The sequence below is a fragment of the Mandrillus leucophaeus genome, unplaced genomic scaffold (assembly GCF_000951045.1).
Source record: "Mandrillus leucophaeus isolate KB7577 unplaced genomic scaffold, Mleu.le_1.0 Scaffold274, whole genome shotgun sequence".
Classification (NCBI taxonomy): domain Eukaryota; kingdom Metazoa; phylum Chordata; class Mammalia; order Primates; family Cercopithecidae; genus Mandrillus; species Mandrillus leucophaeus.
This window is the reverse complement of record NW_012102854.1, coordinates 277,941-292,827: the sequence shown is the minus strand read 5'-3', so window position 1 is coordinate 292,827 and position 14,887 is coordinate 277,941. Positions and strand designations below refer to the sequence as shown.

Here is a 14,887-nt window from a genome sequence, read left to right as displayed (position 1 = left end):
AAATATTGAAACTCCTCTACTAAAAGGATTTACCAGCCGGGCACAGTGACTCACGCCTGTAATCCCAGCACTTTGGGAGGCTGAGGCAGGCGGATCACCTGAGGTCAGGAGTCTGAGCCCAGCCTCAACATGGAGAAACCCCCTCTCTACTAAAAATGCAAAATTAGCTGGGCGTGGTGGTGCATGCCTGTAATGCCAGCTACTTGGGAGCCTGAGGCAGGAGAATTGCTTGAACCTGGGAGGCAGAGGTTGTGGTGAACCGAGATCACGCCATTGCACTCCATCCTGGGCAAAAAGAGCGAAACTCCATCTCAAAAAAAAAAGAAAAAAGCATTTACCCCCTGAATAGATCATCTTTGGTCGATAAGAATATACAGGAGATTTTTCTGTCTTCGTTGTGCTTTTCTCTGCTCCTTAAAAATTCTACTTTTTTCATAAAAGGAGTTAATTTTTAAAAGTGAAAAGTAAAAACATAAAACAGAGTATTGGCTGAACACAGTGGCTCACACCTGTAATCCCAGCACCTAGGAGGCTGAGGTGGGAGGACCAATTGAGCCCAAGAATTCAAGACCAGCGTGGGCAACAAAGTGAAACCCTGTCTCTACAAAAGATACAAAAATTAGCTAGGCGTGGTGGTGTGTGCCTGTAGTCCTAGCTACTTGGGATGCTGAGGTGGGGGATCGACTGAGCCCGGGAAGTTGAGGCTGCAATGAGCCAAGATTGTGGCATTGCACTCGAACCTGGGCAACACAACAAAAACCTGTCACACACAAAAAAGACAACTGAACTGTAAAAAGCACTCCTCCACCTTAACCCTCTCTCTATATATTTATGTTTAAATATCTCCAAGGAAGCAGTAACAAAAATATGGAGAAGAAATAATAAATGACAGAGTAAGAATTTGAGAACAAACATTTGATTTGTTTCCATAAATTGTGACAAACCTCAACTGACTACAAATTGAGACAAAAGAATCAATTGAGACAAAGCTTCAATTGATTAACCTTAAAATAACCTTCTTAAAAGATGTGTGTATATATATATTTTAAATCATCCATAAACATATTAGAAAAAGTACAAATCAACAGATATGTAAGTTGTAGACGTGACTTTTTAAAACACAAGTGTGATTTAAATAGAATGAAATACAACAATCCGAAGTGAATAGTTGATAGGATTTTTTCATCAACTTAATTGAAGTATAATTTACATATAATAAAATGCAACCATATGTCTACGTTCATGCAAATACCACCTTGTAAGAAATGCCTTTCCTGACTACCTTATCTAAATTAGCCCTACCCAGAGTTCAGAGACCAGCCTGACCAAAATGGAGAAACCCCTTCTCTACTAAATAATACAAAATTAGCCTGGCATGGTGGAGCATGTCTGTAATCCCAGTTACTCAGGAGGCTGAGGCAAGAGAATCGCTTGAACCTGGGAGGCGGAGGTTGCAGTGAGCCAAGATCATGCTGTTGCACTCCAGCCTGGGCAACAAGAGCCAAATTCCATCTCAAAAAAAAAAAGGGCCAGGTGCAGTGGCTCATGATTGTAATTCCAGCACTTTGGGAGGCCAAGGTGGGCCATTCTTTACATTCATAAAGTGGGAAGATTGCTTGAGGACAGGAATTCAAGACCAGCCTGGGTAACAAAGCAAGACTCCAACTCTACTGAAATAAAAAATAAAAACTTAGCTGGTTGTCATGGTGCTGCTGGGAGTATAGCAGTGAGGATGACCAGAGATCACTCTTGTCACCATCTTGGATTTGGCCGATTTCTTTACTGCAAGATGTTTTATCAGCAAGGTCCTTATGACCTGTATCTTATGCTGACCTCTTATCTCATTTTATGACTTAGAATGCCTTAACTGTCTAGGAATGCAGCCCAGTAGGTTTCAGTGTTATTTCACACAGCTCCTATTCAAGAAGTCGTTCTGGTTTACATGCCTCTGACATAACCATGCAGTGAACAAGTCTATTGGCTCCATTTATTCAATAGCATGTGTTCATATTTGGATGATCCCAGCAATATTTCAACTTTCTCATTGTCATTTTATCTGTTATGGTGGCCTATGATTATCTTTGGCACCACTACTTGTTTTAGGGCATCACAAACTGTCCATATAAGACAGCAAACATAACTGATAAACGTGGTGTGTGTTCTGACTACAAACTTAATTGATAAACACTGTGTGTGTTCTGACTGCTCCACTGACTAGCTCACCGCAACATCCGCCTCCCGAGTTCAAGCGATTCTCCAGCCTTGCCTCCTGAATAGCTGGGATTACGGATATACCCCACCACGTCTGGCCAATTTTGTATTTTAGTAGAGATGGGGTTTCAACATGTTGGCCAGGCTGGTCTTGAACTCTTAACCTCAGGTGATCCACCCACCTCAGCCTCTGAAAGTCCTGGCATTACAGGTGTGAGCCACCTCGCCCGGCTTGGAATTTCTAATATAAATTGCCCAGTGGATCCAAAGGAGAAGGTGCACACAGACTTTAGTTTTGCTTGCTTTCTTTCCAGCAAGGGCTCTCTCTTAGCCACCTTTGCAGATATGGGCTAAAGTAGACAGGGAAGTAGACAGGGAAGTGAGGCTTAAAAAGAAGCCAGTAGTCAAACACGAAAAATGTAGTCACACTTATTTATTATAAAAAAAACTATTACTAGCCAGGCACAGTGGCTCACGCCTGTAATCCCAGCACTTTAGGAGGCTGAGGCGGGGGGATCACAAGGTCAGGAGCTTGAGACCACCCTGACCAACACAATAAAACCCCGTCTCTACTAAAAATACAAAAATTAGCCCAGCATGCTGGCGCATGCCTGTAATCTCAGCTACTCAGGAGGCTGAGGCAGGAGAATAACTTGGACCTGGGAGGCAGAGGTTGCAGTGAGCCAAGATAGCGCCACTGCACTCCAGCCTGGGCAACAGAGCAAGACTCTGTCTCAAAACAAAACAAAAGACAAAAACAACTATTACCATCAACATTTTACCAATTAGTAATTTTGGCACAGAGAATTTACATAATTAGCCTAATGTCACATAGGTGGTAAATGGTTGTCTTTTGTCATTGACCACATTCTCTAATATGAATTTGTATAACTTCAACAAGCTTTGAATCATGATAGAAAACTCATCTACACTCATTATCAATTTCTTTTAGTATTAAATGTCCTAATTTTGTTGGGTGGATCACGAGGTCAGGAGATCGAGACCATCCTGGCTAACACAGTGAAACTCTGTCTCTACTAAAAATAGAAAAACAAAAAAATTAGCTGGGCATGGTGGCAGATGCCTGTAGTCCCAGCTACTTGGGAGGCTGAGGCAGGAGAATGGCATGAACCCAGGAGGCGGAGCTTGTAGTGAGCCAATATAGTGCCACTGCACTCCAGCCTGGGCGACAGCGAGACTCCGTCTCAAAAAAAAAAAAAAAAAAGGTCCTAATTCTGGAAAAAGTGAATATGAAGTAAAAGGAATTCCCACATCCATTGTATTTGACCCACATATGGAATCTGCTGATGATCCATGACAAATGGCATGAGAACGGTTTCCTACGTTAATTATGTTAGGTCATGAATTCTCCGATGTCGAGTAAGCTGTGTAAGTTGTCTAAAGGCCTTCCCACATGTCTTACATTCATAGGGTTTCTCGCCAGTGTGAATACTCTGATGTCGGCTGAGTCCTGAGGCATAGAAAAAGGCTTTCCCACATTCTGGACATTGATAAGTTCTCTCACCAGTATGGATTCGTTTATGTTGACTAAGTTGTGAAGGACATCTAAAGGCCTTCCCACATTCCTTACAATCATAAGGTTTCTCACCAGTGTGAGTTCGCTGATGTCGAATTAGTTCTGAGCCGCAAGTAAAAGACTTCCCACATTCTTTACATTCATAAGGTCTGTCACCGGTATGAATTCTCTGATGTAGAGTAAGGTGTGTACGCTGTCTGAAGGACTTCCCACATGTCTTACATTCATAGGGTTTCTCGCCAGTGTGAATACTGTGATGTTTTGTGAGTCCTGAGAAACGGACAAAGGCTTTCCCACATTCATGACATTGATAAGGTTTCTCACCAGTATGGATTCGTTGATGTTGAGTAAGTTTTGAACGACGTCTAAAGGCCTTCCCACATTCCTTACAATCGTAGGGTTTCTCACCAGTGTGAATTCGCTGATGCTGAATTATTGCTGAGCGAAAAGTAAAAGATTTTCCACATTCCTTACAATGATAGGGTTTCTCACCAGTGTGAATTCGCTGATGTTCAATTAGTGTTGAGTGACAAGTAAAAGATTTCCCACATTCTTTACAACTGTAGCGTTTCTCACCAGTGTGAATTGGCCGATGTTGAATTAGTGCTGAGCGGAGAGTAAAAGATTTCCCACATTCCTTACAATGATAGGGTTTCTCACCAGTGTGAATTCGCTGATGTTGAATTAGTGTTGAATGAGAAGCAAAAGATTTCCCACATTCCTTACAATCATAGAGCTTCTCACAAGTGTGTATTTGCTGATGTTGAATTAGTGTTGAGTGAGAAGTAAAAGATTTTCCACATTCCTTACAATCATAGGGTTTCTCACCAGTGTGAATTTGCTGATGTTGAATTAGTGTTGAGTGAGAAGTAAAAGATTTCCCACTTTCCTTACAATCACAGGGTTTCTCACCAGTGTGATTTTGCTGATGTTGAATTAGTCCTGAGCAGAAAGTAAAAGATTTCCCACATTCTTTACATTCATAAGGTTTCTCACCAGTATGAATTCTCTGATGTTGATTAAGGTATGTACGCTGTCTAAAGGCCTTTCCACATTCCGGACATTCATAGGGTTTCTCACCAGTGTGAATTCTGTGATGTTGGGTGAGTCCTGAGACACTGATAAAGGCTTTCCCACATTCCTGACATTGATACGGTTTCTCACCAGTATGGATTTGTTGATGTTGAGTAAGTCGTAAACGAAGTCTAAAGGCCTTCCCACATTCCTTACAATCATAGGGTTTCTCACCAGTGTGAATTTGCTGATGTTGAATTAATGTTGAGCCAACAGTAAAAGATTTTCCACATTCCTTACAGTGATAGGGTTTCTCACCAGTGTGAATTCGCTGATGTTGAATTAGTGCTGAGCGAGAAGTAAAAGATTTTCCACATTCTTTACAATCATAGGGTTTCTCACCAGTGTGAACTGCCTGATGTCCAATTAGCCCTGAGCGAAAAGTAAAAGATTTTCCACATTCCTTACAATGATAGGGTTTCTCACCAGTGTGAATTCGCTGATGTTGAAGTAGTGCTGAGCCAGAAGCAAAAGATTTTCCACATTCTTTACAATCATAGGGTTTCTCACCAGTGTGAATTCGCTGGTGTCGATTGCGTGTTGAGCGAAAAGTAAAAGATTTTCCACATTCCTTACAACAATAGGGTTTCTCACCAGTGTGAATTCGCTGATGTTGAAGTAGTGCTGACCACATTCTTTACAATCATAGGGTTTCTCACCAGTGTGAATTCGCTGATGTTGAATTAGTGTTGAGCCAGCAGTAAAAGATTTCCCACATTCTTTACAATCATAAGGTTTCTCACCAGTGTGAATTACCTGGTGTCCAATTAACCCTGAGTGAAAAGTAAAAGATTTTCCGCATTCCTTACAATCATAGGGTTTCTCACCAGTGTGAATTCGCTGATGTCGAATTAGTGCTGAGTGAAAAGTAAAAGATTTTCCACATTCCTTACAGTCATAGGGTTTCTCACCAGTGTGAATTCGCTGATGTCGAATTAGTGCTGAGCCTGAAGCAAAAGATTTTCCACATTCCTTACAATCATATGGTTTCTCACCAGTGTGAATTCGCTGGTGTCGAATTAGTGTTGAGCCAACAGTAAAAGATTTTCCACATTGCTTACAATGATAGGGTTTCTCACCAGTGTGAATCTGCTGATGTTGATTTAGTGTTGAGCCAGAAGTAAAAGATTTCCCACATTCTTTACATTCATAAGGTTTGTCACTAGTATGAATTCTCCGATGTTGAATAAGGTGCATAGATGGTCTAAAGGCCTTCACAGATTCCTGACACTCATGAGGTCTCTCATCTATATATATTTTCTGGTGTTGAATAAGATGTGAGCCAGAAATAAAAGCTTTTCCATATTCTTTACATGCATAGGGCTTTTCCCCAGTATGAATTCTCTGATGTTTAACAAAATAGGAAAAATGACAAAAGGCCTTCCCACACTCCTTACATTTATAGAGTTTTTCACCAGTATGGGTTTCTTGCTGTTGTGTAAGTTCTGAGCCATTCTTAAAAGCCATACATTCTATGGATTTATACAGTTTCTCTCCAGGATTAATCTGATGATGCAGAGTGAGAGATGTCTGTAGGCAGAAAGTTGGCGTTTTCTCGTAAGTCATTATTGCTTTTTCCAAATATCGTTCCTGATTTATATCTTGGTGCTGAAACTGGCCTTTGCATTCCCAGTCATCTCTGACACTGGAGCCCACAAGGCTGTGACATTTTTCCATTCTCACCCACTGAGATGATGTTACTTCATAGATTTCTTTTGGCAAACATGAATCTTTGGTCTTACATCTAAACTCCGAGTCTGAAAAATAAACAGAAAGCAAAAACATAGCATTTCCTTGTTGAGTAGAAATAAAAACATCTATGGTAGAAGAGGGAGACAAACTGAAAATAATGTCCTAAAGAAGTAAAAATGTGTTGGGCGTGGTAGCTCATTCCTGTAATCCCAGCACTTTGGGAGTCTGAGAGAGGAGGATTGCTTTAGCTCAGGAGTTCAAGGTTGCAGTGAGCTATGATTGTGCCACTATACTCCAGCCTGGGCGACAGAGCAAGACCTTGTCTTTAAAAAAAAAAAAAAAAAAAAAAGATAGTGTACATACATGGTGATAGTATGTACCCTTATATGATGTGATGAGAACAACATTTTATCTCTGTGATCTTCCTTCTAAAAATACTGAACTCCAGTCTAATCACTGGAAAAACACCAGACAAATCCCAAAATGAGAGATAATCTACGAAATACCTCGCCAGTACTCTCCAAAACTACTGAGATAATCACAAACAAGGAAAGCCTGAAAACCTGTCAAAGAGCCAAGGGAAACATAATGACTCAATGCAATGTGTTCTCCTAGCCAAGATCCTAGAATAGGAAAAAAGGACATTAGGTAAAAGCTAAGGAGGCCGGGGGTGGTGGCTCATGCCTGTAATCCCAGCACTTTGGGAGGCTGAGGCGGGCGGATCACAAGGTCAGGAGATCGAGACCAGCCTGGCTAACATGGTGAAACCCTGTCTCTACTAAAAATACAAAAATTAGCCAGGCGTGGTGGCCCATGCCTGTAATGTCAGCTACTCGGGAGGCTGAGACAGGAGAATCGTTTGAGCCCGGGAGGCTGAGGCTGTACTGAGCCAAGACTGCACCATTGCACTCCACCCTGGGCAACAAAAGCCAGAATCTGTCTCAAAAAAAAAAAAAAAGATAAAGAAATCTGAGTAAAGTAGGGGTTTCCATTAATAATAATAGATCTCAGCACCATAGGAAAGGTAAATAATAACCACATTCCTTCAATGATGTTATTATTGAATAGGATCAACATTAATTAATTATGACAAATGTACAAACATACAATGTTAATGAGAAACTACATGTGATGTATATGGGAAATCTCTGTACTTACCTGACAACGTTTCTGTAAGTCTAAAACTATCCTAAAACCTAAAGTTTACTTTTTTAAAGTGAGAAAGTAATATCTCATTAGCAAAAAGGCCAAGCAAGTTTTTGTAAAAGACACAAATGGGGTATCTAAAAATTAAAAAATAAATCATTGAAACTTAAAATTCAATGAATGAATTTGAATTGGCAGTATAAGAGTGCAATCATGATTTTTAAAAAATACTTTCCATGTTCATCCATTGAAGCCTTAGAAACAACCAATCCAGCAGCAATGAACACGCTAATGACAGATTACTGTCTCTAAATACCATTTCTTACTACACAGAACCTAGGCTCCTTGGAGCATCTTGGGATTAGGACAGAAAGGTGCATTATGAGCATGGAAAAAGCTGGCATATTAGAAAAGCAAAGAAGCTTATTCAAGACCCCTAGGGTCATGTCAAAAAGACTCAGGAACCATTGTGAAGAGGGTCCCATTGGCCAAAGATGGGACAAGTTGAGCATGAATTCGAGAATAATAACTGTAATCATTATAATGTAATTACAATAAATCACATGAAATATTTTTTAAATCTGTGTGTTCATAAGGACAATTTTAAAATTACCTAGTAATTTTTAGGGGATGAGATGAGGAATGGCTACTAACATCACAAAAACAGAAACAACCAGATATGTGCTTCTTGATGAAATACACAATACTAATATCACATAGTCTGTTTATAGGAAAGAAAGGAATAAAGGGAGGGGAGCTAAATGTTAAATGACAGATGATCCAGTTTCTTCAACCTATAAATTTCAAGGAGAAAAAGAGAGAGAAAGAAATCAACATCAAAACCTCACTGGAATGGTTAAATAATCAGAAATGCAAAAGCAAGGTTAAGAGTCATAAAGAAAAGTCAAATAATTCATTTGTCTTCCTGAAAGTAATACTGAAAGAACAGGGAGCAAGCTGTATTCAAGATGTAACAGCTAAAATTTATTCAGAAGTGATGAGGTTTTCTAAAAAAAATCTGAGTCAGGTGCAATGAGTGCCATGGATGGTAAATTTTAAAAGTTCTATGGGGCAGGGTGCGGTGGCACATGCCTGTAATCTCAGCACTTTGGGAGTCTGAGGCAGGTGGATCACCTGAGGTCATCAGGGAGTTTAAGACCAGCCTGGTCAACATGGCAAAACTCCGACTTTACTAAAAATACAAAATAAGCCAGGCATGGTAGTGCACGCCTGAATTCCCAGCTACTTAGGAGGCTGAGGCAGAAGAATTGCTTAAACCCAGGAGACAGAGGTTGCAGTGAGCCAAAATTGTGCCACTGCATTCCAGTCTGGGCAACAGAGCGAGACTTCATCTCAGGGAAAAAAAAAAAAAAAAAAGTAGAAGTTCTACAAGCCAGGCATGGTGGTTCATGGCTGTAATCCCAACACTTTGGGATGCCAAGGCTGGAAGAGTACCAGAGCCCAGGAGTTCAAGACCAGCCTGGGAAACAGCTTGGGACACTGTCTCAAAAAAAAAGAGCCGGGTGTGATGGCATGTGCCTGTAGCCTCAGGTACTCGGGAGGCTAAGGCAGGAGGATCACCCATGCCCAGAAAGTCAGTGCTGCAATGAGCTGTGGTCAAGCCACTGCACTCCAGCCTGGGTGACAAACGAACCTGACTCTTAAAAACTACGCATGATGAAATCCCAATAAGAACAAAATGAACAGAAAAAAAAAAAATAGCTTACACATCATGCTTGCTATGTGCCAGGCACTAATTTTACTGCTTTACACATTTACTATATAAGCTCATTTAGAATGCTGTGAATAGCGTATATATTTGCCAATGAGGACCAGAGAGGTTAAGTAAATTGCCAAAAGTCATAGAGGTATTAAATGGCAGAGCTAGGATTTGAATGGAGGAAGTCTGGCTCCAGAGTCTGTGCTTTCAACTTCCAAATCAGTGGAATCAAACTAAGTACGGGCATCAGATTTTTTTAAAACCTCAAATCTAAAACAATGTAAAATAAAACAGGCCACAGAAGACAGGAAAAGTGAGACAAATAGAACAAAATAAGCTGGTTAAAAAAACTCAAACAGGCCAAGAGAGGTGGATCATGCCTTTATTTTCAGCTACTCAGGAGGCTGAGGTATGCAGATTGCTTGAGCCCAGGGGGTTGAGGCTGTGGTGAGCTGTGATTGCACCACTGCACTCAGCCTGGGCAACAGAGAGAGAGAACCTGTCTCAAAAAAAAAAAAAAAAAAAAAAAAATCCAAATCAGTAATTATAAGGAATGTAAACAAAGAAAAAGTAAATTTCAACCCTTTTAAAATAAAAAGTATCTAAAAAACATGAAGACACAACAAAGTTGAAGTAAAAACTAAGAAAATGAAAATCAGGCAAGTATTCACGAATAGAAAGCTAGGGTCTTAGCACTGGAAAAAAACAGACTTCAAGGTGAAAATATTATTGGGAATAAATAGGATTACTACATAATAAAATGTTCATTCACCAAAAAGATTTAACAATTCTAAATTTGTAAGCATCCAGTAAAATAAACTCTAAATATGTAAAGTAAAAATTGAGAAAATACAAAAAGATTAGGCTTCATCTTGATTGTGGGAGTTTTTTTTTTTTTTTTTTTTGAGTCTCACTCTGTCACCCCGGCTGGAGTGCGGTGGCACGATCTTGGCTCACTGCAACCTCTGCCCTCCGAGTTCAAGTGATTCTCCTGCCTCAGCCTTCCAAGTAGCTGGGATTACAGGCGCCTACCACCGCGCCTGGCTAATTTTTTGTATTTTTACTAGAGACAGGGTTTCACCATCTTGGCCAGGCTGGTCTTGAACTCCTGACCCCATGATCCCTTTTGGAGGCCTCAGCCCCCCAAAGTGCTGGGATTACAGGCGTGAGCCACTGCACCTGGCTGATTGTGGGAGATTTCAATACACCTCTTTTAATAACTGAGAGGTCAAGCACCCAGAAAATATGAAAGGATACAGAGTATCTTTACATCAAATTAACAAGCATGATATGTTGAACATGTGAGAATTCTGCACGCAAAAATTAAAAGAAAGCACAAGAACACGTGAATCCCCATCCCCGCAAAAACACTGACAATGCACCAGTGCATTAACTGGTGCATTTCCAGAAACTGGTCTCATATTGACCATGTAAGTACTGACTACAGTGCAATTAAGGTTGAATTCAGGAATTAAAAAATGGGAAAAAAATTTAAATGCAAAAAATTTACAAAAGCTCATGGGTTAAAAATGGTATTATGAAAATTAAAAAATTATTTTTTGTTTTTTTTGAGACAGAGTCTCACTCTGTCACCCATGCCGGAATGCAGTGGTGCGATCTCGGCTCACTGCAACCTCCACCTCCCAGGTTCAATCAGTTCTGTGCCTCAGCCATTCAAGCAGCTGGGATTACCGACACACCATGCCCAGCTAATTTTTGTATTTTTAGTACAGAAAGGGTTTCACCATGTTGGCCAGGCTGGTCTCAAACTACTGACCTCAAGTGATCCACCCACCTCGGCCTCCCGAAGTGTTAGGATTACAGGCATGAGCCAGTGCGCCTGGCCTACAAATTCCTTTGATACTAAGTGATGACAATAAAAATTGTCCTATGGGCCAGGTTGTGCAAAAAGCAAACGCAAAATCTCTGTGGACAAAATCAACCTCAACTCAACCCTCAAAATATTCTCACAAAGTTTCAAGGAGGCCGGGCGTGGTGGCTCAAGCCTGTAATCCCAGTACTTTGGGAGGCCGAGACGGCCGGATCACAAGGTCAGGAGATCGAGACCATCCTGGCTGACACGGTAAAACCCCGTCTCTACTAAAAAATACAAAAAACTAGCCGGGCGAGGTGGCAGGCGCCTGTAGTCCCAGCTACTGGGGAGGCTGAGGTAGGAGAATGGCGTAAAACCTGGGAGGCGGAGCTTGCAGTGAGCTGAGATCCGGCCACTGCACTCCAGCCTGGGCGACAGAGCAAGACTCCATCTCAAAAAAAAAAAAAAATTTTTTTTCAAGGAAAAAGAGAGCACTTCGCAATTAAAAAACAAACCAACAACAACAACAAGTCTAACACATACAGGAAATGAGAAATCACATGAAGAAAAAAACAGCAGAAACAGAACCAAAAGGCTTCAAATACTAATATTAAAGAGAATTATTATGTTCAATAATGCTTAAAGAAGTTAGAAAGTCTTGACATCACTAGTAAATAAAGCAACTAGATAGCTTTTATATATATCTAGTTTTTAGCCTTTTTTTTTTTTTTTTTTTTTTGAGACGGAGTCTCACTCTGTTGCCAGGCTGGAGTGCAGTGGCGTATTCTTGGCTCACTGCAACCTCTGCTTCCTGGGTTCATGCGATTCTCCTTCCTCAGGCTCCTGAGTAGCTGGGATTACAGGTGCCTGCCACAATGCCCAGCTAATTTTTGTGTTTTTAGTAGAGATGGGGTTTTACCATGTTGGTCAGGATGGTCTCAGTCTCCTGACCTTGTGATCCACCCACCTTGGCCTCCCAAAGTGCTGGGATTACAGATGTGCGCCACCGCCCCTGGCCTTAAGCCAATGTTTTAAGTGCCATATCACCTACTTGTTCATTAAGATCTGAACTATACTTTCAGCACATTACATCATCTTATTTCCAGGAAGATGTGTATTTGCAAATGTTTCTTTCTATTTGAAACACATGATTTTCTACCCCTAGAGGAATGCATACTTGTCTGGAGTGTTTCTTTTCCCAAGTTTATGCACATCCACATATTCACCCATTCATATATGATGTATGTGTATCGATGTGTACGTTTTCTTCCTTTTATAAAAATAGAACTGTCCTATACATACTGGAGTGCAACTTTTGCCCCCAGATAATAGATCAAGGATAGTTTTAAAGTTGCTATTTACAGATTTACATCATTTCCTTGAATAGCTGCATAATATCCTGTTATGTGGATATACCATAATGTCACAGTTTTTTTTTGTTTTTTGTTTTTTGTTTCCCCCTCAAGACGGAGTCTAGCTCTGTTGCCTAGGCTGGAGTACAATGGCATGATCTCGGCTCACTGCAACCTCTGCCTCCTGAGTTCAACCAATTTGCCTACCTCAGCCTCCCGAGTAGCTGGGACTACAGGTGCGCACCACCACGCCTGGCTAATTTTTTGTATTTTTAGTAGAAACGGGGTTTTCACCACGTTGACCAGGCTGGTGTCGAACTCCTGACCTCATGATCCACCTGCCTTGGCCTCCCAAAGTGCTGGGATTACAGGTGTGAGCCACCACGCCTGGCCCGTCACAGTTTTTGTTAATGCCCATTTATATTGTTACTGCTATTCCAGGAAATGTGTTTCTGTATATATCAGAATTAGCTACTTCTTTTATTTCTGTAGTAGACAGTCCAAAAATGAGATTACTCATTCCAAGTGTAGGCACGTTTTCATTTGAGTGGCTAGTTTGATGCTTCCTGGCAGTGTCACAGACGGTCTGTTCCTAGCCAGCAATGAATATTCCCATGCTTTATAGTGTTGAGCTTTTGTTTATCTGAGGGGCGAACTTTGGCAGGGGTCCGTTGGGATATGCTAGCAATGAGATAACTAGTAAACAGAAGCCTCTTCTTAACCCAAATGGGTAGATCTGTCATGATTATGTTGGAATTTCAGGAGTTCTAGAAATGAATGTGCACAATTCTAGAAATGACAGTTGCACAATATGAATACAATTAAAGATGGTTAAAATAGTAACACATTTATGCTATGTATATTTTATCATAATTATAAATAAATGAAAAAATGAATGAATGAATCACTTCTAAAAATTAGTAAGAAAATAAAACCAAATAATGAAGTAGAAAAGATGAAACATAAAAAGAAAGCACAAACAGGAAATATAGTTTTTTTTTTTTGAGACAGAGTTTTGCTCTGTCACCCAGGCTGCAGTGCAGTGGTGTGATCTTGGCTCACTGCAACCTCCACTTTCTGGGTTCCAGTGATTCTCCGTCCTCAGCCTCATGAGTAGCTGGGATTACAAGTGCCTGCCACCACACCTGGCTAATTTTTTGTGTGTTTGTTTTAATAGAGATGTTGTTTCACTATGTTGATTAGGCTGGTCACCATGTTGACCGGACCACTCCTGACCTCAAGTGATCCGCCCACCTCAGCCTCCCAAAGTGCTGAGATTACAGGTGTGAGCCACTGCACCCGGCCTGTTTTTCTTTTTGACATAGGGTCTTGCTCTGTCACCTGGGCTGGAACGCAGTAGTGCGATCACAGCTCACTGCAGCCTTGAGCTCCTGGACTCAAGCAATCCTTCTGCCTCAGCCTCCCTAAGCGCTGGAGTTACAGGTGTTAGTCACTAGGGGCCCGACCAAGAAGTGAATTTTTCATTTTATTTAATTTTAATTATTTTACAGTTAAATCTAATTAGCCACATGCAGCTAGTGGCTACTGTATAGAACAGCACAGCTTTCATAGACCATCTGTTGAAACTGGATTGCAAGAACCTTTGTGTCATCCCTTCACATAAAAAATTAAAACCTTAAATGATGACTCATACCTTACAGGTATAGTGTGTATACAAAATGAAGCAGAACTCCCAGCAGGGAGCCCATTTTCAAACAAGATGCTTTGCCGTGCTATCAGAGACTAGTAAGTAAGTAAATGAATAAATAAATTCAGTAATAAAAACTACTATAAAAATGGGAAAAATTTAAAGGCAAAACATTGGCCGGGCATGGCGGCTCATGCCTGTAATCCCAGCACTTTGGGAGGCAGAGACGGGTGGATCACTTGAGGTTAGGAGATTGAGGCCATCCTGGCCAACATGGTGAAACCCCGTCTCTACTAAAAATACAAAAATTAACTGGGCATGGTGGCGGGCACCTGTAATTCCAGCTACTCGGGAGGCTGAGGCAGGAGAATAGCTTGAACCCAGGAAGTGGAGGTTGCAGTGAGCCAAGATCGTGCCACTGCACTCCAGCCTGGGCGACAGAGCAAGACTCTGTCTCAAAAAATAAAAAAAAATTAAAAAAAAAAGGCAAAACATTTATGAAAGCTCATGGGTTAAAAATGGTATCATGAGGCCAGGCGTGGTGGCTCACGCCTGTAATCCCGGCACTTCGGGAGGCCAAGGCAGGTGGATCACCTGAGGTCAGGAATTCAAAACCAGCCTGACCAACATGGTGAAACCCCATCTCTACTAAAAATACAAAAATTAGCCGGGCATGGTGTTGCATGCCTGTAAT

At 41.0% G+C, this 14,887-nt stretch overlaps 1 protein-coding gene across 1 annotated transcript in view; it reads right to left on the bottom strand.

Moving 5' to 3' along the window:
* Nucleotides 1-2,652: 2,652 nt before the first annotated feature.
* Nucleotides 2,653-14,887, bottom strand: part of ZNF850 (zinc finger protein 850) — an 18,064-nt gene continuing 5,829 nt past the window's right edge. The window contains 2 exon segments of the mRNA XM_011984775.1: nucleotides 2,653-5,449; nucleotides 5,452-6,579. Coding sequence (XP_011840165.1) covers nucleotides 3,561-5,449; nucleotides 5,452-6,579 — 3,017 coding nt within the window. The 3' untranslated portion in view covers nucleotides 2,653-3,560.